The sequence below is a fragment of the Quercus robur genome, chromosome 3 (assembly GCF_932294415.1).
Source record: "Quercus robur chromosome 3, dhQueRobu3.1, whole genome shotgun sequence".
NCBI lineage: Eukaryota > Viridiplantae > Streptophyta > Magnoliopsida > Fagales > Fagaceae > Quercus > Quercus robur.
In genome coordinates, this window is record NC_065536.1 from 5,221,491 (window position 1) to 5,245,130 (window position 23,640).

A 23,640-nucleotide genomic window follows, 5' to 3' on the forward strand; every position below is an offset into this window, starting at 1 on the left:
TTGTGAATCTCTTTTTCTGTTCTTTTAAGTGTAAGGGTTGCTAGTGTATCTTTGGGCCTGCAGCTCATTGCAGCTAGTGAGTTGATGGGTACACTTCATCGTAGCTCGCTCTGTCGCAGACAAACGACTGGTTACTCGACGCACTAGACATGACCTACACGTGACAGTAAATCCTAAGACTCTGATGGGTCTATAATGGATGATGGTAGTACAAAGTTTCGAAAAATAAAGAGTGCATAAAATTTTTAAGTATAGGAAAAAGAATGCTTACCAAATTAAAGTTGGACAGTAGGGAGGCATTGATGATGGATGAAACAGTTGAATAGTAATGATCATCTGACAAAGATGACAGGTGCACTCTAATCTTTGATTTTAGTAGAAAGTAGAGAAATGGGAGGGAGAGTTTGGTTTATATAGAGAGAACGGCACGGAAGACGAAGGGGTGCTTCAATCTTGGTGAGCGACCATTCAATGAACGCCATGTGTCCTTCATCATCAATGTTCTTAGGCCAGCTTGTCAAGGCTAGGATGTCCCTCAATAGGACGGACTGAATCATCACTGCACGAGTCCTTCCACTCAGAAGTCATGGACCCATGGGGTGAAGGGGAAACTAAAGAGGGAGAAAATTGGAGGTGACAAATCCACTTGGATGAGCCTGATAGTTCTAGACAAATGGTCTAATGGTGAAGGGATCCTATGTGAACGGGCACAGGGTGGATGGATTAAAAGCTACGTGGCACTCAATTGGTCATTATGTAGTCTCCAAGAAATCCTAAATGGAAACGACTTGCACCTCAAGGTTAACTTTAATCCATAGAGTCCCAATATGACTAGAAGTCTAACACAAGGAGGATTTCGGAATACACGCGCATTAATGGAGACCCTCTTCGGAAGGAAAAAGACTTGTGGTGCAAGCAAAGGAGTTCAACTCCACTCTATTATAAAAACCTAAGGCCCTCAGGAAAAAAAGGTACGCATAATTCACCTTAGCTCTGATACTCTAGAGTTGTGAAGAAATTCTAACTTAACCTTTGGAGGGTATTTGGCTAACACCATACCGGTGCTTTCTGTTAGGTCTTCTCTTTTTGTTGTATAGATATTGTTGTTTCGAGTGCATGAAGACCATGTGACTTACTGTTGATTTTTCTGCATCATCAGTGTCTTGTTTCTGTCTAACACAAATTCTCATTCATATAATAATAATAATAATAATAATAATAATAAAAATTGGGAATTTTATGGATGTAAACAGACAATACCATTTATTAGAAATGTTACTAGTCATCTAACCAGCATCATTTACTCAGAGTATTGACTTTTCAAAATCACACTACCAGCTCTGATTTGGAATGATTCTCAAAAAAATGGGGGAAAAAAGCTCCCATTGGGAAAGCGCTATATCATTTTTTAAAAGCACACTTAGAGCATCTTCAACAAATTAGCCAAATTTTTGTACTGTTTGGACAATGAACAGTGACATTTAACTTTTACCTACTTATTTTTTCAAATACACTTTTCAACAAATTCTCTATCCTTTTCTCCATCTCATTTAAATATTATTTCTTCATTTATTCTTTATTCTTTTTTTAATTATCATTTATTCTTCCTATATTCATTCCCAACAATTATATTTTTCAATGGAAAGTGTTACTTCTACAACATTTTTCGCAGTACTTTCACAATAAAATTTATGTGGAAAGTTGTTACTAGTTCTAATTTGAACCCATCACTGAAATTATTTTTTTACTTACCAATATTAACTAATAATAATTTGTTACTTAAAATTTATTGTGAAAATATTGTAGTAACATTTCTCGATTAGGATTTTTTATTCTTTATATTATTTCTCCTTTCTCTCATTTCATTTCATCCATACGTATCATTTCTTTTTTTTTCTTTTTTCTTGTTTTTTTCCTCCACACGCATTGTCCTATCTCTATTCCCCCACCCCCTCTTTTATTTTCTTTTTCTCCCTCATTCAAGAGCATTCTAGCAACTCTCATTCTCTTTTTTTTTTTTTTCTCCAGCTCTCTCTCATTTTTTTTTTTTTACTTGATTCCAGAACATTCGTCCCCAACGCAGTCCAAATGGGTCATCTTTGTCCCAAAGTAGTTGGCCCAGACTGAAGTTATTGCTCATCTTCGTCCCTAACGCAGTCCAGATGGGTTAAATGGCTTTTGTCTTCTATCTTTTTTTTTTTTTGGTTATGATTTGATTAATTTTAAAATTGTGTTTTTGAGTTTGTATTCTGATAATATGATTATGCTTGAGTTTAGAGATGCTTGAGAAAAAGATTGTTGTATATGTAGCTATGAGAGGAGAGAGAAATAATTTTTTTTAATTGAGATGTATGAATTTTTTAAGTATAAAAATTCATTTGGAGTTACTAAAGTGTTCTCTATATACAGAGAAACACTGTAGTAACTTTAAAAAATATTTAGAAAAATTTTGTGTTTAGACACACCGTTGGAACATAAACAGTAAATTTTTTTCTCAAAAAAAAAAAATATATAAAGCAACTATTGGAGATATTCTTAATTCAGCTAGCTAATAAGAACTGCGTTTTGAGAAACTTATCAAACGCACAGTGATATTTGGTATAAAAGCACTTAAAATAAGAGTGACCAATGGGCAATCAAACACCACAAAAGAAGACCAAGACCAAGACCAAGACAGGAAACAAGCAATAACAAGTCCCAAGAAGACTAGACACACCCAGTGAAGACTACCAGAAGCAGCAAAAGGAGCAACCACGAAAACCACCAACAACAAGCACAGCAACAAGGGAGACCAGCATCAACAATTAAAAAACCCCCCACAGCAACAAGAGAATCAAAACAAAAATCTCAGAGGAACAAAGGTAACAGAACACTACCCCAAACATTTTCCATTTTCTTGCTCCAATCCTTGAATACACCATATATTCGTATAAAGGTATAACCGAAAGAGGTTTGTTTTGTTTTTGTTTTTTGTTTTTATATGAAGAGAGAGAGTTTTGTTTGTTAATATATGAATAAACCGAGAGAGTTCTAGAAGGGTACCGGGTACGGGCATACATAAGGGTTTTTTTTTTTTTTTTTTTTGGTTGTTGCTAAAATATGGACTTATTTTTTTAGGTAGAAAAAATAATAGGGACATACATAATTATTAAAACACTGATTGTATCGTGAATATTTTTTAATTTTTTGTATGTGCATTATAAGATATATAATAAAATTTATAAAAAAATTATATATAAAAATATAAGTAGAAGATGAAAACTCGTTATAAATTCAAAATATATTTAAACTAATGACTAATATAATAATAATTTATATAATACTATTTAACAAAACTAACTAAATAAATCAAATTAACATATATATATAACTTCAAATTAATTAGACTAACATATTAGCTAAAATATATAACATATTCTATATAATATATAACTTATTAGCCAAAATAATAATTTCTTTTCATCATAATCTTGCCTAATCCATTACATCTAAGCCAATATTATCAGTTCATTATTTTGCAAAATTATTTTTTCATTATCAAAATTATTTTTTTCATCAAAATTTTCTTTTTGAAAAGTGTGCATGTGGGATGAAGCTAATAATAAAAATAACAACGACGACAACAACAACAAAAACAACTGACCTTCGATTGACTTCTGATAAGAAATTATTTACCATTTTATGTGCTCTAATGATTGGTTTTGTGCCAAGAAACTTCCATGATATTGCAATAAATCAATCAAGAATTTTTAGAATACTACGAGTGTAAAATTAATGCATACTCCTTATTCTCATATAAATATAGGTCCCAATAATTAAATTTATAGTAGGATCAATTATTCAAGTAAAAGGAAAGAGTAGACATTTATTGTACTCCTGGAGTATTCGATAATTTTACGAATCAGTATGACATTGGGAAAGTTAAAGAGTTATTGGTCACACCCAAAGTAATAAAAAGCGTCTATATGAAAGGCTCCTCTTGAATGCTTTCACCTTCATCCTAATTTTTCAGTTCACTTTCCTTAGTTACATTACATCGACAATCCCTTTATGGTTTTCTTTCTCCTCCTTTCAGATCTTCTTACATCTCCTCATAAAACCCAATGGCTCTTATGACCAGCAAAGGAGCATCATCAACCTCTTTGGCCCATCAATACAAGAACTTTAATGTCTTCTTGAGTTTCGAAGGTGAAGATATCCGCCTTGGTTTCGCGGGTCATTTGTGTAACACTTTGCGTCGTCAGGGTATTCACACCTTCATCGATGATAATCTCCTAAAAGAAGAACAAATTTCTGCACAACATCTCAAAACCATTGAGAGCTCAATGGTTTCAATAATCATATTCTCTAAAAATTATGCATCCTCGACTTGGTGCTTAGATGAACTTGTCAAGATTATTGAGTGTAAGAAGAACGATCAGTTGGTGCGACCAATTTTTTACAACATGGATCCATTGGAAGTTAAAAAAGGAAAGTTTGAGGAAGAACTAGCTAAACATGAAGAAAAATTCAAAGATAACGAGAAGGTACAAAGGTGGAGGGAAGCTCTATGTGAAGCATCCAATATACATGGTTGGCATTACAAGCACAAGTATGTATTTAATGATTATTGTTGTATTTTTACTAGTTTTAATGATTTTGTGATGACCACTAGATTCCATTGTTAAACAACAACAACAACCCCTAACCGTTTGATTCCCCCCCCCCCCCCTCTCTAGTTTTGAAAAATTATTAAAGCATTTTTTTTTCTCATCATATTTATACTAAGGTAATGAGCTATAGATTAATGATAGAAATAAAAGAACTTAATATTAGCTTATGTTGCCAATTTATTAGGAATTTCTCCCACGTATTATTTAGAAATTTTAAAAAGGCATTCTTAATAATTTTGAATTTTCCAAGAAATTTGTGCCAAAAGCCTAAAACTAATTTCCTTGCCAAAAAAAAAAAAAAAAAATCCTAATCCAATAAAAATGATAAGATCTATAAATTACATATGCCAGTTTAATTAAAAATAGTTTAGTTTTAATACAAAAATTAAACCTCTTGAATTTAGTTTATGTTGATATTTCTATTTTATACTCTAACTCACCTCATGTTTTTATGCTTTGTGAATGATAGCTGCAGTGAGTCCGAATTTATCCAAGAAATTGTCAAAGAGATCTCAAATTTTAAATTAAACCGCATGCCATTATTTGTTGCTAAATATCCAGTTGGAATAAGTCATCGTGTAGAAGCCATAAAATTACTTTTAGATATCGGGTCAAATGATATTCGTGTGATAAAGGTGTATGGCCCTGGTGGAGTGGGCAAGACTACCACGGCTAAAGCCGTTTATAACATGATTTATGTTCATTTTGAAGGAAGCAGCTTTCTAGAAAATGTTAAAGACAAGTTTGGGACATTTGATGGTGCAATCAAATTACAAGAGACACTTCTTTATGATATTTTAGGGGGTATAAATTTGAAGGTTCACAGTGCATGCAGAGGAATCAATTTGATAAAGGAAAGACTTTCCAATAAAAGGATTCTTTTAATTCTTGATGATGTGGATAGATTAGACCAAATAGAAACATTAATTGGAAAATGTGATTTGTTTGCTTCTGGAAGTAGAATCATTATAACCACAAGAGACAAAAACTTGCTAGCTACTCTTGGAAAAGGTCTTTTAACCTATAAGGTTAAGGAATTAGATGATCATGAAGCTCATGAATTATTTTGTTTGCATGCATTCCAAAGAAACAAACCCAAGGAAGATTATTTAGAAATTGCAAACCAATTTATATGCTATGCTAAAGGCATTCCACTAGCTCTAGCAATATTAGGTGCGGATTTGTATGGAAGAAATAAAATGGAATGGAAAAGCGCATTAAATAAGTATGAAAAAATTCCTAACAAAGAAATACAAAAAATACTCCAAAAGAGTTATGAAGGATTGGATGAAATTGAACGAGATATTTTTCTTGATATTGCATGTTTATTCAAGGGATTTTGCAAGAGTTATGTTGTAGATATACTAAATTCTTGCAATTTATACCCAATTATTGGTATTCAAAGACTTACAGAGAAGTGTCTCATAACTGTTGATCGACATGATAAATTATGGATGCATGACTTGGTAGAACAAATGGGTAGAGAAATTGTTCGACAAGAATCGCCACATAAACCTGGAATGCGAAGCAGGCTATGGTGTTATGAGGATTCTCTTGAAGTACTGACGAAAAATACGGTATAACTTGGTTTCATTCCCCTTTTCCCTTTTCTTGATAGGGAAAATTTAATGAATTTCTTAATTTTTGGTTTTTGCTGGATATATATATATATATAATAGTTATTATATTTTTGGTGAATTCTTTTGCATGATGTGATTCACTAAATGTTTTGCCTAATTAGGGATCGAAAAAAATTCGAGGTCTGATGATATGCTCACCTAAACGAGCAAAGTTGCAATTAGAAGCTAAATGTCTTGAAAAGATGAAAAATCTCAAGTACCTTATAGTTAATAATGTAGATATTTGTGGGGGTATTGAATATCTTCCCAATGAATTAAGGTTACTTGATTGGCCCGAATTTCCTTCCTCTTCCTTACCATTCAATTTTCATCCTCAAAAACTTATTGCACTCAACATGCCAGAAAGTCAGGTTATATTGGACAGACTACTTGAGGTATGGTCATTTTTATTTATTGATTGATTGTTTCTTCATTAAACTATCTCTTAAACTTAATTTGTTGATGCTAATTTTTTTTTTCTTCCTACAGATGGGACAGTTCAGAAACTTGACATATCTGAATTTTCGTTCATGTCAATACATAAAGAAATTATCTGACTTATCCATTGCAACCCCAAACATAAAGCAATTGAATCTCAATGAATGTAGAAATTTAGTTGAAGTTCATGACTCTGTTGGATGTCTTGACAAGCTTGAAAAGTGGGACCTCTTCGACTGCACTGAACTTCGAATTCTTCCAAGCTGCCTCATGACGAAATCTCTTAAACATTTAAATCTTTATATGTGCAAAAGGCTTGAGAAGTTCCCTGATATTCCGCATGAAATGGATGGTTTAAAGTATCTAACATTTATTGGGACTGCTATTAAAGAGTTGCCCCTATCATTTGGAAATCTCACTGGGCTTGAGGAATTACACCTAGGTTCAGGTCTTCTTCCAAGTAGCATATATAATTTACATCTTCACAGTCTCCATATTTGGGGTGATGTCAAATTTCTAAAGGACATGGAGATTGATAGACAAATGTTGTGCAATTATTACGATGACTTTTCCAAATATAGGTTTCAGAGCAGCTTGACATGTCTAGCTCTTTATTTTTCTAGAAATAGTTCAGAAATAGATTTTATTTTGAATTGTGGCCCACTCTCATTGCGACGTTTATGCATACAGAGTGATGAATTTACTCTCCCAAAAAGCATTATTAGATTCAATCGATTACGTTGGCTTGAATTTCCAAATTCCTATTTCCTTCAGGAAATTCCAAAGCTTCCAAAAACTATAAGAGGAGTAAATGCATCACAATGCTTCTCCTTGAATTCAGAATCATTAAGCAAAATAATGCTTCAGGTATCTCTCTCTTAAATTTATGAATAACAATTTTGGTTACATCCTCAAATGTTTTTCTAAATTTACGAATTTAAATTCTCTTTTAATTTTTTTTTAATTTCCTAATTGTATGCAGTTTGGAAGAATTTTAGTGCTTCCACAAAATATGGCATGTTTTGGTGAGAGAGATGAGAAATTATTGGATTTTCAGTCACCTAGGAGACTATCGCAACAGACTGATCTTCCTACCTGGGTCCCTCCTTCCAAGTTCTCTGAATTTCAAAGTGAGTTCTGTAAAAGTGAGTATTGGTTACGAGATTATTATGACGATGACACTCCATGTGATTGTCACATTATATTACCAGGAAATAAGATACCAAAGTGGTTCAACCATCAAAGCATTGAAAGTTCCATATCATTGTGTGTTGGTCCAGAATTTCCAGCATTTGCTCTTTGTGTTGCTTTTTGTCTGGTGGATGAAGATGAATACGATTTTGCTTGTGTTGTTGACATTTTCACCAACGGTCATAAACGAACGCTAGTAAAGAAATTCTTTGATAAAATGCATTGTGATCATCGATGGTTTTATGGTGCATCTCATAGGTTGTTGCAGCAGGAAGTTGGAAACTTGATTCAAGGAGATTGGAATCATGTTGAAATTTCATGTAAAATCTCTCTTTGGACTAGTACAATTGGCAGAGAAATTGCTCCTACCATTGCAAGCATGGGGGTCCACGTGAAATGTATTTGTGGTCTTCATAATTCGGTCATCTGCCATGAAAACCATGATGAACTAGTCCAACCACAAGGCAATCGAATTTCAAAGAGAATTGCGCACCAACGGCTCAAACCATTTCTTCCTCGAGGTTGCCATTTTATCCTGCGCAAACTGTACCATACCTTGTGGCCAATCAGGAGCACTTCTGGTCAACCATTACTAAAAGCAAGAAAAATCAGCAACAGGAGAAAGAGGTCCTTATTGTAGCAAGGAGTAGCAATTGTTTGTAGGGAGCTCAAGATCATTGCCGGTGTCCAAATGATCGAAGAAAATGACAACCTCTTTATAAAAAATTTGAATGAATAATTATTTCAAGGTACTATTTTGACATTCTTGCTCCGTCCCTTACAAAGCATTTCAAAAATTCATCTAAAATTTTTGCAACCTGCTGACAATATTGGCAAGTCAAAATACTCAAGCTCCAACAATGAGCCTAACACTGGAGCTGGTTGAGTGTAATTTCAATTGACTATGTTATGATTTCAGTTGGGACAAATTAAGTTTGGCTTCAAACTGGCTCAGACTTATTTTTCTCCAACCCTTGTGTGCTGATTTATAGGACTATCCATGTGTTATAAGACTATTCAAAATTTCTTTCTATTATAACTTTTCAGACATTGAACAATTTTTTTTCCCTTTGTTTTGATGTCTATTCTTTCTTCTTGTGCAAACTTGCAGCCCAATATTTTCTTTATAGGAATTTATATGATCTTCTCCCTGTTAAGTTCTAATGTAAAAATTTCTATCTTTGCAGGCTTAGGACTTGGAACATTTTTTTTTTAAGGGCTCACTGGGAGGGAGTTGTATTGGCTTGATTCAGTCAATGAAGATAACAAAAAGAGGGGAAAAAGACAAAAAATTGTGCAGTTTATGATTCTATTCTTCTATCCATTCAATATTTATGTTTTTATTTCTTACTAATTTTGAGAAATTAAAGTTCATATTTACCACATGCATTGAGATTCTAAATTGCATACCAGAAGATAGTTATTATTGTTTATTTAACTTCTCTAAGTTTGATTGTTTAACATAAAATTCATTTGAGGGGCATCAATTTATATTTGGTTCTTTCATCTTCTCCCATTCAACCCCTCTTCATTTTTATCTCCTAAAGAGCCCCTCTTCATACCATAGCACCAGACCACCACTTCATGACCATTGGTCTCCCACAAGATCCACAGCATCAAACAAGTTGTCTCCTCCATAAGTCCGGTCATTCGAAGAGAATTTCAAGGTGAGCTTTCATTTCTCTTGATTTCATATATTCTTGCCTAGCACTTGTTTAACACTTGATTCCATGAGTGAAAGAAATATGAAAACCTTCTAATCAAAAATTGAAGAAGGTACTATTATGATATTGAAATTATTTTCTTTTAAGTCATTTTTGGAAATTGGTTTGGGCGGGAGAAGGATGGCAAGTCTTCTCGGCTGCAAGAGAGAATCTCTTCTGCCATATTAAGTTTGTGGATGCAGCTAGGATCTTTATCTTAGCAATTTGGAATTTGATGATTGAACAGATATTGACATTGAGATTTGAAAATTTTGTGTTTGTCAAAAGTGGGGGAGGGGAGATTTCTCCTTTAAGAGTGCTCTTTGGTGTTTGCTAACCTAATTTACTCCTCTATTTGATATGCTGATCCATGTGGCTTATGTGAGATATATTGAAGTGCAATTTCTTTTTGTTTGGTGTGATTTGATAATTAGGTTTGTTTCTTTTTATGTCAGACAAAAGTTTGGACAAAAAAGCCTAATGCTCTCCAATGGATTTTCTTGTCCTGCCCTGACATAAGCTTGGAGGATGAAATGCACTATCTCAGGTGCACTTTTTTGTCATCCCTAACAACACCCTTCTACATGTTATTGTTAGAAAGCCTTAGTTATTGTTTTGTGCTCATGAATTTGTAATCATGTTAGCTACTCAGTGATAAGGAAGAGTTTTAATTTGGTTTAGTTACTAATTATCTATAAAGAAACTTGTCAGAAATTTTGAGTTGGTAACCTAATGAAAAAGGCAGGGGATGGCCTATATATGAAAAAAAATGCACTATCTCAATGTGATTTGCTCTTCTTTCTTAGTTCTTGTGGTTTGATATTACGCTATACAATCCTCAAATTAAAGCAGGGATTTTTGGATGGTAATGAACTTTGATTATCTGCATCTAGATTGTCTGCCATTTACGTTTCAATTAAGTTAATTGTGGGTTTTTTGCAGTTCTCATTATATTGGTGTTTGTGCAACATCAAGAATGTGGCAGATTTTGCTTCAGTGCAGCCAAGGCTTATATGCAGACTAGTTACCATAAAACGAAAAGAAAAAAGGGCTTGTTAGCACATGACAAGATCGTTAGAGATACCCATAATATTCTTTTTTTGGAAGAAGTTTAGAGCTTATTATTGAGGGAGGTTTTTTAAATCAACTTGAAGTACAGATTCAATTTCTGGGGGCATAATCTTCCATCCAGACTAACAAATAAGGGGGAGAAAACAACTCGTCTCGCAAGTGAATGAGAGTTACAATGCCTACGTACATGAGAGTTAAAAAGCTGTGAAAAAGGAGGCAAAGTACTGCACATCATTCGCAATATGACCAAATTGTGCAAGGGAACTGCAGCCACTCTCAGAGCATTGATGAGGAACTAAGAGTCTCCTTCCAAGATAACCCGGTCGACACCTATTTCCATTGCAAATTCCAGTGCTTGTCTTGCTGCCAATGCCTTCACCTCAATGACCGTGAAAGCAGGGGCGGAACTGTGTGCAACTGTGTATGCCGCCCGGGGGGGGGTTGTGGTTGGCAAGGCCCCTACAAAATTTTTTCAAAATAGTTTATTGTATGTAAAAAACTAAAAATGCGACTCAATACCCTTTTTTTTTATGAGCTGGCCCCCCCTGAAAGGAAATTGATTCCCCACACCAAGCCGCACCCCCCTCCACCCCACCCCCCAACCCCCCCCCCCAATGTCCCTTACAAGCCTCAAAATTGCTCTCCCAAACACGTAGCCACTACACTAGCCTAGTTTCTTTTTTATTCAAGCCCAGAAATTAATTTCCATTTCCCAGTACTCTACTTTTTCAGCCATGAACCACTCAATTCTGAAAAAAGTCTCATCTTGGTGCAATTTTTCTAGTCTCACTCTTCATTGACTTCCATTAATTTAGTAGTCTGATAGTCACATTCTTATTCAATTACTTTCTTCTTCTTCTTCTTTTCTTTTTTTTTTTTTTTTTTTTTTTTTTTTTTTTTTTCTTTTTTTTAATAAAGAGTCTTCTTAATTGAAGTTAAGGGAAAATAGTTTTAAATCTTAAGAGGTGAAAAAATATTCTTATCTTTTTTATTTATATTTTAGTTCAATTTCTATTTATTTTATCTTGTAGCTTATGATTTTAGTGATTCTAAAAAAAAAAAAGCTTATGATTTTAGTTTTCTTTTTTTTTTTTCTTTTTAATTTATAAAGCCAATTGATCATCCGTTGATGAATACATTTTCTTGTTATATTGGTATGTTTAGTCATTAGATTATTTAAAGATGAGCTAGATTTGATGCCAAATGTTTTACTATTGTAGTATAATGCCACATTGCCACTTTAAGGTCAAGATACTAAGCAGGGATAGACCCAGGATTTAAAACTAGGGGGGCCAGAGATAAGCCAAAAAAAAAAAAAATTAAAAAAAATTCACAACTGCATCCATACATGTTGAATTTGAATCTTTTCTTTTGAAAAAAAATCAAATATTGCAGTTGATTTTCTCATGATCTACAAATAAAATAAAAATTATATTTATTATCTCACAAAAGGACTAATCAAACATTGACAATTTTATTTTGATAAATTTGTGTCACATATATATTATATTATTTATTTCATTTTGTTTCTTTATCTTTATCTTTTTTTTTTTTTTTAATCTTAGTCATTTTGTCTCTTTATCTTTGTCACCCATTGCCCCAAACACACCGGTACCCCCACTACTAATTTATAATGCATTATATGTCCTTTATCTTATTCATTCTCTTTATCTCTGTTGCCCATTCCCAATATTGCCCCACTACCAACAAACAGTCAAAGTCTCAAACAATCAAATGCTTTATATATTATCACTTTATAAATCACAACTCATAGTCAAATGCTTTAGCAAAAACTATATAAAAAGCACAGCTCACATCTTACTTTCTCAACTCAGACTCTCCCATTCATCAGTTGCCAAAAAAAAAATAATCTCTGAGACAGACAGAGACTCCCAAGCCCCAAACACAATCGCATATTCAAATTCAATTCACAGTCGTCATTTGCCAAAAAAAAAAAAAAACCAAAACCACAATCAGTTAATCACACAAACATTATATCAATGTTATGTTAGGTTTTGAAGTTTAAAGAGAGAAAAACAACTTGAAAGGGTAGATTGGAATTTTGGGATGGAGGCTGGAGGCTGCAGTTGCCGGAGACAGTGGTGGGTTGGACAGATCAAGCTACCGGAGGCACTAAGGGCAGTGGCAGTGATATGGGTCTATGGCGGCTGAGGCTAGGCGGCATGATGGTGGCTTGTGGCGGCGTCGTATGAGGTTGATGGTTTGTGCGGCGCTGTGGCTGGCTGTTAACTCCAGTCAATACTCAGTACTCTCTCTCACTCAGTCTCTCCACTCCAATCACTCTCTCTCGGTCTCTCTCTCTCTCTCTCTCTCTCTCTCTCTCTCTCTCTCATTTTTTTTAATAATAATTTTATCTGAATCAGTTTGTAGGGTTAAAAGTGTTAATGGGTTTAAAAAAAAAAAAAAAAATTGGGTTGGGCTTGAGAGGGTGGGTCAGGGTTAGGCTGGGGGGGCTCGAAAAGGGTTGGCTAGGCTTAAAGTAGTATATAACTAAATTTTTTAATTATTTTTTGGGCCAAGGGGGGCCCGGGCCCCCTACTAGGTCTGTCCCTGATGTTAAGCCCCTTTTTTTTCAATATTTTTTATACATGTGTACTGTAAACTAAAAAAAAAAAAAAAAAAATTGTATACCCAAAAGGATTTAGAAATATATAATGCTCTTGTAGTGCTTTGAGCTTTTACTTGAATGTTGATTCAAAATAATAGTTTAGTCTTGGCCCTCCAAGAAAAAATTCCTTTTTTCCGCCCCTGGTGAAAGGTAGTGGAATCTGCTGAGATAGAGAGACCATAACCTTAGGAAAAGCCCATTTAGATCTTAACAAATTTGAAATTAATCAATCAAATGGAAGATCAATGGATGAATGTTTGCTTGGCTATGTATATTGAAAGAGAGGTAGCTCGTTGGACTGATAATGAAGATATTATACAACGATTTCAAAATATGAAATCTTGTACAAGGCAATTGAAAAAAACTTCATGTATTTGATTTTTTTTTTTTTTTTTTTTTTTGTGTGTTTATATCAAGTTATCTTTTTTTTTTTGTAAGGACTCAATTTGTGACGGCCCCAAAATAGTATTGGGTCCGCCGTTTAGGGCCCAAACAATATAATTTGTAGAGCGTGGGTTTGAAAGGCTAGGCCTTGGTCACCGGATGATGGTTAGTCGATGTGCTCGTAGTGATTTGCCCAAGAAGAAACCTGACGTGTTCATCAATCACCTATTCTGGTATATCATGTGTGGCTTCGGCCTTAAGACCTTATTTTAGGAACTTCATATCCTTATTCCTCTCCCTTTCCTAGGACTCCCTCCTCTGGAAGCTCCCTTTTTTTGGCGTACAAGTCTTTATATTATATAGTCCTTCTCGGGTGATCCTGTCCCTCCACTTGTTTGTCAGGCAGGCTCTTATCCGAATACCTGTCCCTTCAGCTGCCTCCCTCTGCTTTTTGTTATATGCACTAACCGAAGCCACACTGTTCAGGTGTCTTTTCTCATTAATATGGCTATGACGTTTGCAGGTGCGTTCAATGCGGAGGTGACATATTTACCTTGAACCACCCCCACTCTGTACCCCCATGTGGGTCCCATTCTACTCGCCTCTCCTTCTGGGGGTGTTTTGGAGGCAGCCCTTGACGAGACGTTGCTCTTCCTTTTGAAGTTTTGGGATGCCAAGGACAGAGCCATCCTCGACTGTGTCTCAAGGTTACTTGGACTTTTATTATATGTCCTCGACTATATACCACCTCAGCTCAGGCCTTGGATCTTAATATAAAATGGGCTGGGGTCATAAATTCTCTGACCCCATAATAGCCCCTCAAAATCCTGCTGTCCGACCTCTTGGTCGGAGAGGAGGGTTTTGGTGATGCCACGTCTTTATTACAGTCTGCTTAGCTCTGCCTTTCATCAATATAGGTGTCTCTTCATCTACCTAGGAAATGCGCCGGATTACGAGACATTCTTCGAGATTCGCTCACGGTGCGCTCCTGCCTTTTCAGTGTTCGAGATGCGTCTTTAATGATTTCCCTTTACGAGACCATTCAAATCCGACGGTTATTGACGACGTTGGGAAGTGGAGATGGTATATTCTCGTTTACAGATTTTCTTGGAAATTTGTATAGATTGAATGCCACCCATCTTGGCTTCCATATAAGAAGAAAGGCAAGAGGTTACTTCCTTCATACAGAGACCCCTTAGCCCCTCCAAAGTCTTAAACTTCTAGCTTCGCCCAAAGTTTCCCTTATCTGCACACTCAAACCTTGGATTGTGATACGTTTGAGGTAGAAGTGGGGATGAAAAGACCACATCCTTCTCAGAAGCGTTATGTCCCTCCGAAACTTAAGATGGCTCGGTCAGGGCAGGGTTGGCAGAGACTCAAGATACTTCTCACCCTCCTTCAGCCAAAATTCGAAGCAGGTGCTAGTCGCATCAAGCTTTTGGTGCGATTGAGCTGGGGTTATCCATTATCAGTACCAGCCGCTTTCCTATGAGCATAGCTAATATGGCACCAGCGTGTTAGGAGTCAAGGCTAACGCAGGGACTAAGTATCCCTGCTTCTTCCTCTGTTCCTTCACTGGTGCCTCCTTTTGCCTCCCCTTCTTCTTCTTTCCCATCACCAGATCCATCCTGGTGCTTTTACTTCTTCCTCTTCTTCTCCTCTTCCATCAAAGGGGGTCCTCCTCTCAATATGATTGCTACTGGAACAGAGTTTAGAAAGACTTCTTGTTGTTTTTTTTTTTGTTTTTTTTATTTGCTTCCTGTATAGGCTTGTTTAAGCCCCACATTGTACGCTGTACTGCTTCTTTATATTAATAAAAGTTGCCATTGTTTTATTCTATGTATTCTTTCTTTCCTGCAATGGTTATGCCGTGAATGGACGTACTACCGTATGACTTCTTTGCATTTTTATATTCTGAACAATGCTTAGGGCCGAAATCCCTGTTAATAAAAAGACCTTACTCTGCGCTTATTGAAACTATCCGGCACAATAATGCCGACTTGAACAAATGATACTTAGGGCAGAAACCCTTACTAAGAAAAAGATGTTATTATGAACTTATTAGAACTATCCGGCACAATAATGCCGACCTAAGAAAACGGTACATACACCAAACTAGCTGAGATGAAAGCTGAATGCTCGGTGCAGTGTAGAAGGTAATCATCCGAGGACGGGTAACCCAAAATAAACTATCCACGCGGATTGCCAAGTACTAAGGTGCTTTGCCGCTTTCCTGATGACTTGAATAGTTTTAGCCTTTTTTGGCATCCGGTCCGAGGACTGAGGTACGACCGTACCAAACTTAAACACTCGTCTTCACCAGTTCCCTTAGAACTGAGAACCTGAGGATAGGTTGGGATCTTTACTCCGTCTAGGGTTTAACCCGACTTTTAGCGAATAGTCTTCCCGTAGGACCAAGCAATCCTAAATCCTCCTTAAGTGGTAGGACCCTGCAATACCTCGGTTCCGTCCAAAACTTAGATTCTTTAAGTAGTTGGTTTCCCTATAGGTCTAAGTTCGAGGACTATGCAATACCTTGGTTCTGTCCAAAACTTAGATTTTTTAAATAGTTGGCTTCCCCATAGGTCTAAGTCCGAGGACCATGCAATACCTTGATTCTGTCCAAAACTTAGCTATTTTAAGTAGTTGGTTTCCCCATAGGTTTGAGTCCGAGGACCATGCAATACCTTGGTTCTGTCCAAAATTTAGCTTTTTTAAGTAGTTGGTTTCCCCATAGGTTTGAGTCCGAGGACTATGCGATACCTTGGTTCTGTCCAAAACTTAGATTTTTTAAGTAGTTGGTTTCCCTATAGGTTTGAGTCCGAGAACCCTGCAATACCTTGGTTCTGTCCAAAACTTAGATTTTTTAAGTAGTTGGTTTCCCCATAGGTTTAAGTCCGAGGACCATGCAATACCTTGGTTCTGTCCAAAACTTAGCTTTTTTAAGTAGTTGGTTTCCCCATAGGTTTGAGTCCAAGGACCATGCAATACTTAGTTCTGTCCAAAACTTAGATTTTTTAAGTAGTTGGTTTCCCCATAGGTTTGAGTCCGAGGACCATGCAATACCTTGGTTCTGTCCAAAACTTAGATTTTTTAAGTAGTTGGCTTCTCCATAGGTCTAAGTCCGAGGACCATGCAATACCTTGGTTTTGTCCAAAACTTAGCTATTTTAAGTAGTTGGTTTCCCCATAGGTTTGAGTCCGAGGACCATGCAATACCTTGGTTCTGTCCAAAATTTAGCTTTTTTAAGTAGTTGGTTTCCCCATAGGTTTGAGTCCGAGGACTATGCGATACCTTGGTTTTGTCCAAACTTAGATTTTTTAAGTAGTTGGTTTCCCCATAGGTTTGAGTCCAAGAACCTTGCAATACCTTAGTTCTGTCCAAAACTTAGATTTTTTAAGTAGTTGGTTTCCCCATAGGTTTAAGTCCGAGGACCATGCAATACCTTGGTTCTGTCCAAAACTTAGCTTTTTTAAGTAGTTGGTTTCCCCATAGGTTTGAGTCCAAGGACCATGCAATACTTAGTTCTGTCCAAAACTTAGATTTTTTAAGTAGTTGGTTTCCCCATAGGTTTGAGTCCGAGGACCATGCAATACTTTGGTTCTGTCCAAAACTTAGCTTTTTTTTAAGTAGTTGGCTTCTCCATAGGTTTGAGTCCGAGGACCATGCAATACCTTGGTTCTGTCCAAAACTTAGCTTTTTTAAGTAGTTGGTTTCCCCATAGGTTTAAGTCCGAGGACCATGCAATACCCTGGTTCCGTCCAAAACTTAGCTTTTTTAAGTTTGGGGAGATTAGCCCCTCGGCCAAGATATGGGACATTGGTTTGGGGGGATTAGCTCCTCGGCCAAGCCCCTAGAACCACCCGTGCTACTGACGCTTCAAAGCGTAGCCCCTATTGAAGAAACGTAGCCCCTAGTGGAACTCTATGTTAGGACACTACAACAGGCTGTTGGAAATGACGGGAGGGAACTCATATTCCACCGCCTAGGCCAACGCACAAGCCTTTCCCACAGACAGCGCCAATTGTAAGGACTCAATTTGTGACGGCCCCAAAATAGTATTGGGTCCGCACGTTTAGGGCCCAAACAATATAATTTGTAAAGCGTGGGTTTGAAAGGCTAGGCCTTAGTCACCGGACGATGGTTAGTCGAGGTGCTCGTAGCGATTTGCCCAAGGAGAAACCTGACGTGTTCATCAATCACCTATTTCGGTATATCATGTGTGGCTCCGGCCTTAAGACCTTATTTTAGGAACTTCATATCCTTATTCCTCTCCCTTTCCTAGGACTCCTTCCTCTGGAAGCCCCCTTTTTTTGGCGCACAAGTCTTTATATTATATAGCCCTTCTCGGGTGATCCTGTCCCTCCACTTGTTTGTCAGGCAGGCTCTTATCCGAATACCTGTCCCTTCAGCCGCCTCCCTCTGCTTTTTGTTAGTTGCACTAACCGAAGCCACACTGTTCAGGCGTCTCTTCTCATTAATATGGTTATGACGATTGCAGGCGCGTTCAAAGTAGAGGTGACATATTTACCTTGAACCACCCCTACTCTGTACCCCTATATGGGTCCCATTCTACTCGCCTCTCCTTCTGGGGGTGTTTTGGAGGCAGCCCTTGACGAGACGTTGCTCTTCCTTTTGAAGTTTTGGGATGCCGAGAACAGAGCCATCCTCTACTATGTCTCAAGGTTACTTGGACTTTTATTATATGTCCTCGGCTATATACCACCTCGGCTCGGGCCTTGGACCTTAATATAAAATGGGCCGGGGTCATAAATTCTCTGACCCCATAGTTTTAGATTTTGTATAATTTATGTTCTTATTGACCTCATAGAAATTAATCCTAGAGCCGTCACTGGATAAAACACATCTTTTAGAGTACATTTATTTTTTTTGAGAAAGAAATCAAGTACTTTTATTAATGTAAATGAGTTACATCTGAATACAGAAACGAAGCAATATGAGGTGGAACGTCTTCCATCCAAACTTGGAAATCTGGTATGCATATAGCATGTTTCGCCAGATTATGAGCTACACTATTGCCATTTCTCTTTACATGAGAATACAACACTTTTTGAAAATGATTCGAATAAAGTTTCACATCTCCCACCAGCAAACCCAATGGACTTAGATTCTGCTCTTGTGACTTCAAAGCTTGAATTAAACCAAGAGCATCCCCTTCTAGTATTATCCTTTGGAACCCTAACTCATGAGCGAACATCAAGGCTTTCCGGGCAGCCAATGTTTCTGCCTCCTCTGCCTTATATGCCTGTGATAACTTCTCTGAACATGAAGCTAGAACAGCCCCATTGTTGTCCCTTATCACAACTCCAACCCCTGACTTATTTGACTCACCAAAGACCGCACCATCAAAGTTTACTTTCACAAAACCCCCTTGTGGAACTTGCCATCTGTTACCTCCTGGACTGCTGCTTCTGATCTGCATACCTGAAGCTTCTGTACTTGATCTGAAGTGCGCCAACATAGCAGCTGACTGTGCAGCAACTTGGTGCAGCGGACTAGCTTGAAGATTGAGCCTAACCTTATTTCTCTGATTCCAAATAGTATAGGCTGTATATGCAAACAGCTCCAATGGTTTTCCTTTCTCTACCATCCATAACACCAGCTCTTTGACACACGTAAAATCAATTTCATCTCTAAATCCCCACTCTTCCTGATCAGCCACACAACATCAAGCTCTGGACAAGACCATAAAGCATGCACTGAATCCTCTAATACCCTTTTACACCTTTCACATATTGGCTCCTCCAAAATTTTCCTTCGCATCAGAGCATATTTGGTTGGAAGTACATTTCGGCAAGCTCTCCAAAGGAAGTTTTTAATTTTTGGAGGGGCTTGCATCTGCCATACTTCCTTCCAAACACGCTTATGACAGATTGGAGGGGTTTGAGCATTCAATTGCAGCTCCTCCTCTTCTTTAAGGAACCGATAACCAGATTTACAAGTGTAGTTTCCTGTAGTGGTATACGGCCAATACAAGGAGTCCTCTGTCACGTGTTGGCTAAGGGGAATTTTCTTTATCAACTTGGCATCCTCTTCCACAAATAATCCATCCACTATCTGCTCATTCCAACTTCTTGTGCTTGGGTCAATAAGTGAGTCGACACTATGATTTTCAAAGCTCTCCAATGGGCAAATAGGCTGGACCGTTGGATGTTTTCTTGGCAGCCAATGATGCTGCCAAATATTTATTTTTTCTCCATTTCCTACCCTCCACAAAGCACCCCTTTGAATGATATCTCTTCCTCTAAGTATACTCTTCCACGCATAAGACCCCATCCTTGAGTCGGCAGCCTCCAAAAGTGATGAATTGGGGAAGAAACAAGCTTTAAACACTTTATAAAATAGTGAGGTTTTATTATTCAAGAGTCACCATGCTTGCTTCGCTAGAAGGGAATCATTGAACATAGCAAGGTCTCGAAAGCCCATACCTCCCATAGTCTTAGATTTAGTAATCTCTTCCCATTTAACCCAATGGATTTTCCTACGATCACCCCTTTGTCCCCACCAAAATCTTTTGATTAGAGCCTCAATTTCATTGCACAAACTCACCGGCAATTTGAAGCATCCCATAGTATAAGTGGGGATGGCTTGTATGACCGCCTTTAAGAGCACTTCCCTCCCGGCTTGTGAGAGTAATTTTGCTTCCCACCCTTGAAGTTTCCACCAAACCTTCTCCTTGATATAGTTAAAACTTTCCTTTTTCCCCTTCCCAACTAAGGAGGGCAGCCCAAGGTATTTTTCATAGTGCAAGATTTCTGGAACACCTAAGGCTACCTTGATTCCATGCTTCACCTCCTCTGGAGTAGTCTTACTAAAGAACAAGGAAGTTTTGCTCCTATTCATTTTTTGACCTGAGGCTTCTTCATATTGTTTCAGTATCTCCAAAACATTATCACACTCCTCCATTGTGGCCCTGCAAAAAATAAGACTATCATCTGCAAAAAGCAGATGCGTTAGTTTTGGACCCCTCCTACAAAGAGAATAGCCATGGATATCACCTTGTAACTCCGCCTTTTTAATTAGACCATTCAGCCCTTCCGTACAAAGAAGGAAAAGGAAGGGGGAGAGTGGGTCTCCCTGCCTAATCCCCTTTGTAGGAAAAATCATCCCATGTGGTTCTCCATTTACCAAAACAGAATACGATACAGTTTTCACACAACCCATAACAAGATTTATCCACCTCTCCCTAAATCCCATCTTCCTCATTACCCCCTCTAAATAATACCACTCCATTCGGTCATACGCCTTACTCATATCCAGTTTTATAGCCATATAACCATAGTTCCCCCCCTTATAGTTTTGTAAACTATGCAAAGTCTCAAAGGCCATTAAAATATTATCAGAAATTAATCTACCCTTTGTGAAGGCTGATTGGTGTTCAGTGATAATGGAAGGGAGTAATTTTTTGAGGCGATTAGCAAGAACTTTGGAGTAAATTTTGTAAAGGACATTACAGAGGCTAATTGGGCGGTATTGTTGAGCATATTCAGGAGAGTTTACTTTTGGAACAAGAGTGATAAAAGTATGGTTTAGGGGATTAGGTATAGTACCTGAATTCAGCCATGACAAGATGGAAGAAGTGACATCATGGTTTACCGTGCTCCAAAAATGTTGGTAGAAGAGTGGGGGCATTCCATCCGGACCAGGTGCCTTGAGGGGCGCCATTTCTTTGAGGGCAGTAGCTACTTCACTAGCTTCAAACTCTCTACATAAACTTTCATTCATCTCCTCATCAATTACTGTGGGCACACACTCTAAGATGCTTGTGGAGACCCTCCTATCCGTTGAAGTGAAAAGAGATTTGTAATAATTCACCATAACTTCCCCAATCTCCTCCTGGCTAGTTCTCCACACACCCTCCAAATCCCTAATGCCTTCCATAGAATTTTTCCTGAATCTCTTTGTGGCACAACTATGAAAATATTTGGTATTTTTATCCCCATCATTTGCCCATAGAATTCGTGATCGTTGAGCCCACATCATAGCTTCCCTATCTTGCAATACCTCAATATCCTTTTTAATTTGTCTCACCCTATAATTGTTTCCACTAACCATGGCTATTCTCTCTTCTTTAGTTAACTCCTTTTTCAATCGACTCAGTTCCAATCTCACATTCCCAAAAACATTCTTTTCCCATTGCCCCAATTCCTTCCCACACTTCTCCACTTTTCTTAGAATGTCACCCTCTACACCAATTTCACTTCCACTACCCCAAGCCGAAACAACCACTTCCTCACAACTAGAATTTGAGAGCCACATCTGTTCGAAACGAAAAAGTTTTTTCCGGGTAGGAGTATTCACTCCCGAAAGTGATACAAGAATCGGAACATGATCCGATGAATTACATGACAAATGGAACACCCTGGAACCTCCAAACTTCAAAAACCAATTATTATTGACTAAACACCTATCAAGCCTCTCCCAAATTGAAACTCCATTTTCAAAGTGTTTGCTCCAAGTAAATTTGGGACCCTCAAATCCCAAGTCTATGAACCCACATTCATCAATCACCTCCCTAAATTGCTGCATTTGATTATAAGGCCTTCTAGCACCCCCAATTTTCTCCTCTTGTCTGATAATTTCATTGAAGTCCCCATAACAAAGCCATGGCTTTTCAGGTCTTGAGTTCAAAGCCCTAAGCTTATTCCATGCTTCCTGACGTCTTGTTGTTTCCGGTTCACCATAAAAACCCGTTAATCTCCACTCATTCTCTGTATCTTTGTCAATCACCGCATCAATATAATATCTGTCTGCACCTTCCACTTTTAAATTAATCGTTGCTTTCCAATAAAGAACTAATCCTCCACCTCTACCCACTCTTGGAACAACCCATCTATGATCAAACCCAATATTCCTTTGAACAAATTCTAGCCTTGCATCATCTGTAAGCGTCTCGGCTAAAAACACTACAGTGGGATCTTTTGCCCGTATGATTTCCACGAGCTCCCTCACTGTACGCAGGTTCCCAAGCCCACGACAGTTCCATGCTAAACAACTCATTGCTCTAGGTGGGGCTGAACATCAGCTCCCGCCTCTTCCAAGGTTTTATTTTCTCCATTAAGGGCTGTTTGAAAACGCTTTGCTGAAACTTCACACTGACCTTCCTCTGTTTCAGCCACTCTCTTCTTCCCTTGTGATTGTAAGCTTGCTGCCATGTTGCCTTTAAGTTTCTTTCTTTCTCTACGTTTCCAAGTAGCTGAAGCACGTGGAGTTGATGAATCCGGAGCCTTAATTTCCTTGACTGCACGTGACTTATTTAGTTTAGGAGGCTCACTTAAGTTGTCCCGTGCCTTAGGGATTTTTGAAACATTACTACTCGTTCCCAACAGCTTAGCCGCCCCAAATTCTTGCGCCAAACTTAATTCCACGTTACTCACCTCCTCAATAATTTCAGTTTCCTTAGGAGTCTCAGTAATTATCTCATTAATCCTCTTTTGATTGACCGAATCTTCCCTAATAATCCCATCCCCTTCATTACGCCTTAATGAGTCATTTATTTCCTCAACGTCAATGCTGACATTATTGCTATCGGTTACTCCTTGAGGTTGCTTCGATGCTCTTCCTTTGCCTGAATCAGAACTCCGACCTGAATCAATGTCCCCTGGTGTACCTGAAAATCTCTTCTTCTTCTCTGCGTAAAATCCAGGTACTAGAATTACGCTTCTTCTTGCAACAACAAACGGCGGAGCTCTCATGTAAGGACCAAATTCACGTTGCTCTGGAGTGAGCGTACCTTCACTGTTGATCCATAACTCACAATCTCTGTCATCGTGAGTGAGACGTCCACACCAGTAGCACATATTCGGCAACCTCTTGTACTTGAACGAAATCCACACTTGCTTACCTCCCTCACCTACTGAAATCAATCTTCCACGACACAATGGTAGTGACAGATCAATGGAGGCCTGAATTCAAATAAAATGCCCACCATC

General features: G+C 37.7%; 1 protein-coding gene across 5 annotated transcripts; it reads left to right on the top strand.

Moving 5' to 3' along the window:
* Positions 1–2,639: 2,639 nt before the first annotated feature.
* Positions 2,640–11,093, top strand: LOC126716800 (disease resistance protein RUN1-like). Of its 5 annotated transcripts, none has more exons than XM_050417788.1 (9): positions 2,640–2,861; positions 4,076–4,591; positions 5,122–6,229; positions 6,394–6,666; positions 6,761–7,576; positions 7,692–8,649; positions 9,088–9,567; positions 10,059–10,150; positions 10,546–11,093. In XM_050417788.1, the coding sequence occupies exons 2-6, from the start codon at positions 4,104–4,106 to the stop codon at positions 8,538–8,540; spliced, it is 3,534 nt and encodes a 1,177-aa protein (XP_050273745.1). In that variant the 5' UTR covers positions 2,640–2,861; positions 4,076–4,103; the 3' UTR covers positions 8,541–8,649; positions 9,088–9,567; positions 10,059–10,150; positions 10,546–11,093. The 5 variants fall into 5 exon arrangements, with proteins under 5 accessions (XP_050273745.1, XP_050273747.1, XP_050273749.1 ...); XM_050417790.1 differs by having other exon boundaries at positions 10,579–11,093; XM_050417792.1 differs by having other exon boundaries at positions 10,589–11,093.
* The last annotated feature ends 12,547 nt before the right edge of the window (positions 11,094–23,640 follow it).

Coding starts and splice junctions, on each gene's coding strand:
- LOC126716800 (XM_050417788.1), top strand. CDS start 4,104: ATGGCTCTTATGACCAGCAAAGGAGCATCATCAACCTCTTTGGCCCAT. Junction 6,667..6,760: donor TATTGGACAGACTACTTGAG/GTATGGTCATTT, acceptor TTCTTCCTACAG/ATGGGACAGTTCAGAAACTT. Junction 7,577..7,691: donor TAAGCAAAATAATGCTTCAG/GTATCTCTCTCT, acceptor AATTGTATGCAG/TTTGGAAGAATTTTAGTGCT.